Below are 279 nucleotides of genomic sequence, written 5' to 3'. Positions count from 1 at the left end.
CCCCCTGCCGTACTTGTGATGCCTGAGCGTGAAGAGCGCTAGCAAAGCAGCCGGGACGTGGAAGGAGAGGGAGGAGACGAGGGCCCACAGGAAAACGCCATACCACATCTCTGTGGAGAGAAGGGCCGTGAGGCAGGCTCGGGGCCCGCAGGTCCCCAGCGAGGGCGGTAGGAGGGCCCCGCAGCGGAGAGGGTACCTGGGAAGGTGGAGAGCGGGCTGGAGTAGGTGGTAGTGCCGTTGCCCACGCGGGGCACCAGGCGGAGGCTGAGGATCTGCTGC

At 67.4% G+C, this 279-nt stretch overlaps 1 protein-coding gene across 1 annotated transcript in view; it reads right to left on the bottom strand.

The window, feature by feature from the left end:
• Positions 1 to 275, bottom strand: part of TMEM170A (transmembrane protein 170A) — a gene marked incomplete at its 5' end in the record, with an annotated part of 1,419 nt that extends 1,144 nt beyond the window's left edge. The window contains 2 exons of the mRNA XM_010290680.1: positions 9 to 110; positions 197 to 275. Coding sequence (XP_010288982.1) covers positions 9 to 110; positions 197 to 275 — 181 coding nt within the window. The remainder of the gene's footprint in view (positions 1 to 8; positions 111 to 196) is intronic.
• Positions 276 to 279: the final 4 nt, after the last annotated feature.

The sequence above is a fragment of the Phaethon lepturus genome, unplaced genomic scaffold (genome assembly GCF_000687285.1).
Source record: "Phaethon lepturus isolate BGI_N335 unplaced genomic scaffold, ASM68728v1 scaffold2897, whole genome shotgun sequence".
Taxonomy (NCBI): domain Eukaryota; kingdom Metazoa; phylum Chordata; class Aves; order Phaethontiformes; family Phaethontidae; genus Phaethon; species Phaethon lepturus.
The sequence above is the reverse complement of the archived record's forward strand: the minus strand, read 5'-3'. Positions and strand labels throughout refer to the sequence as shown.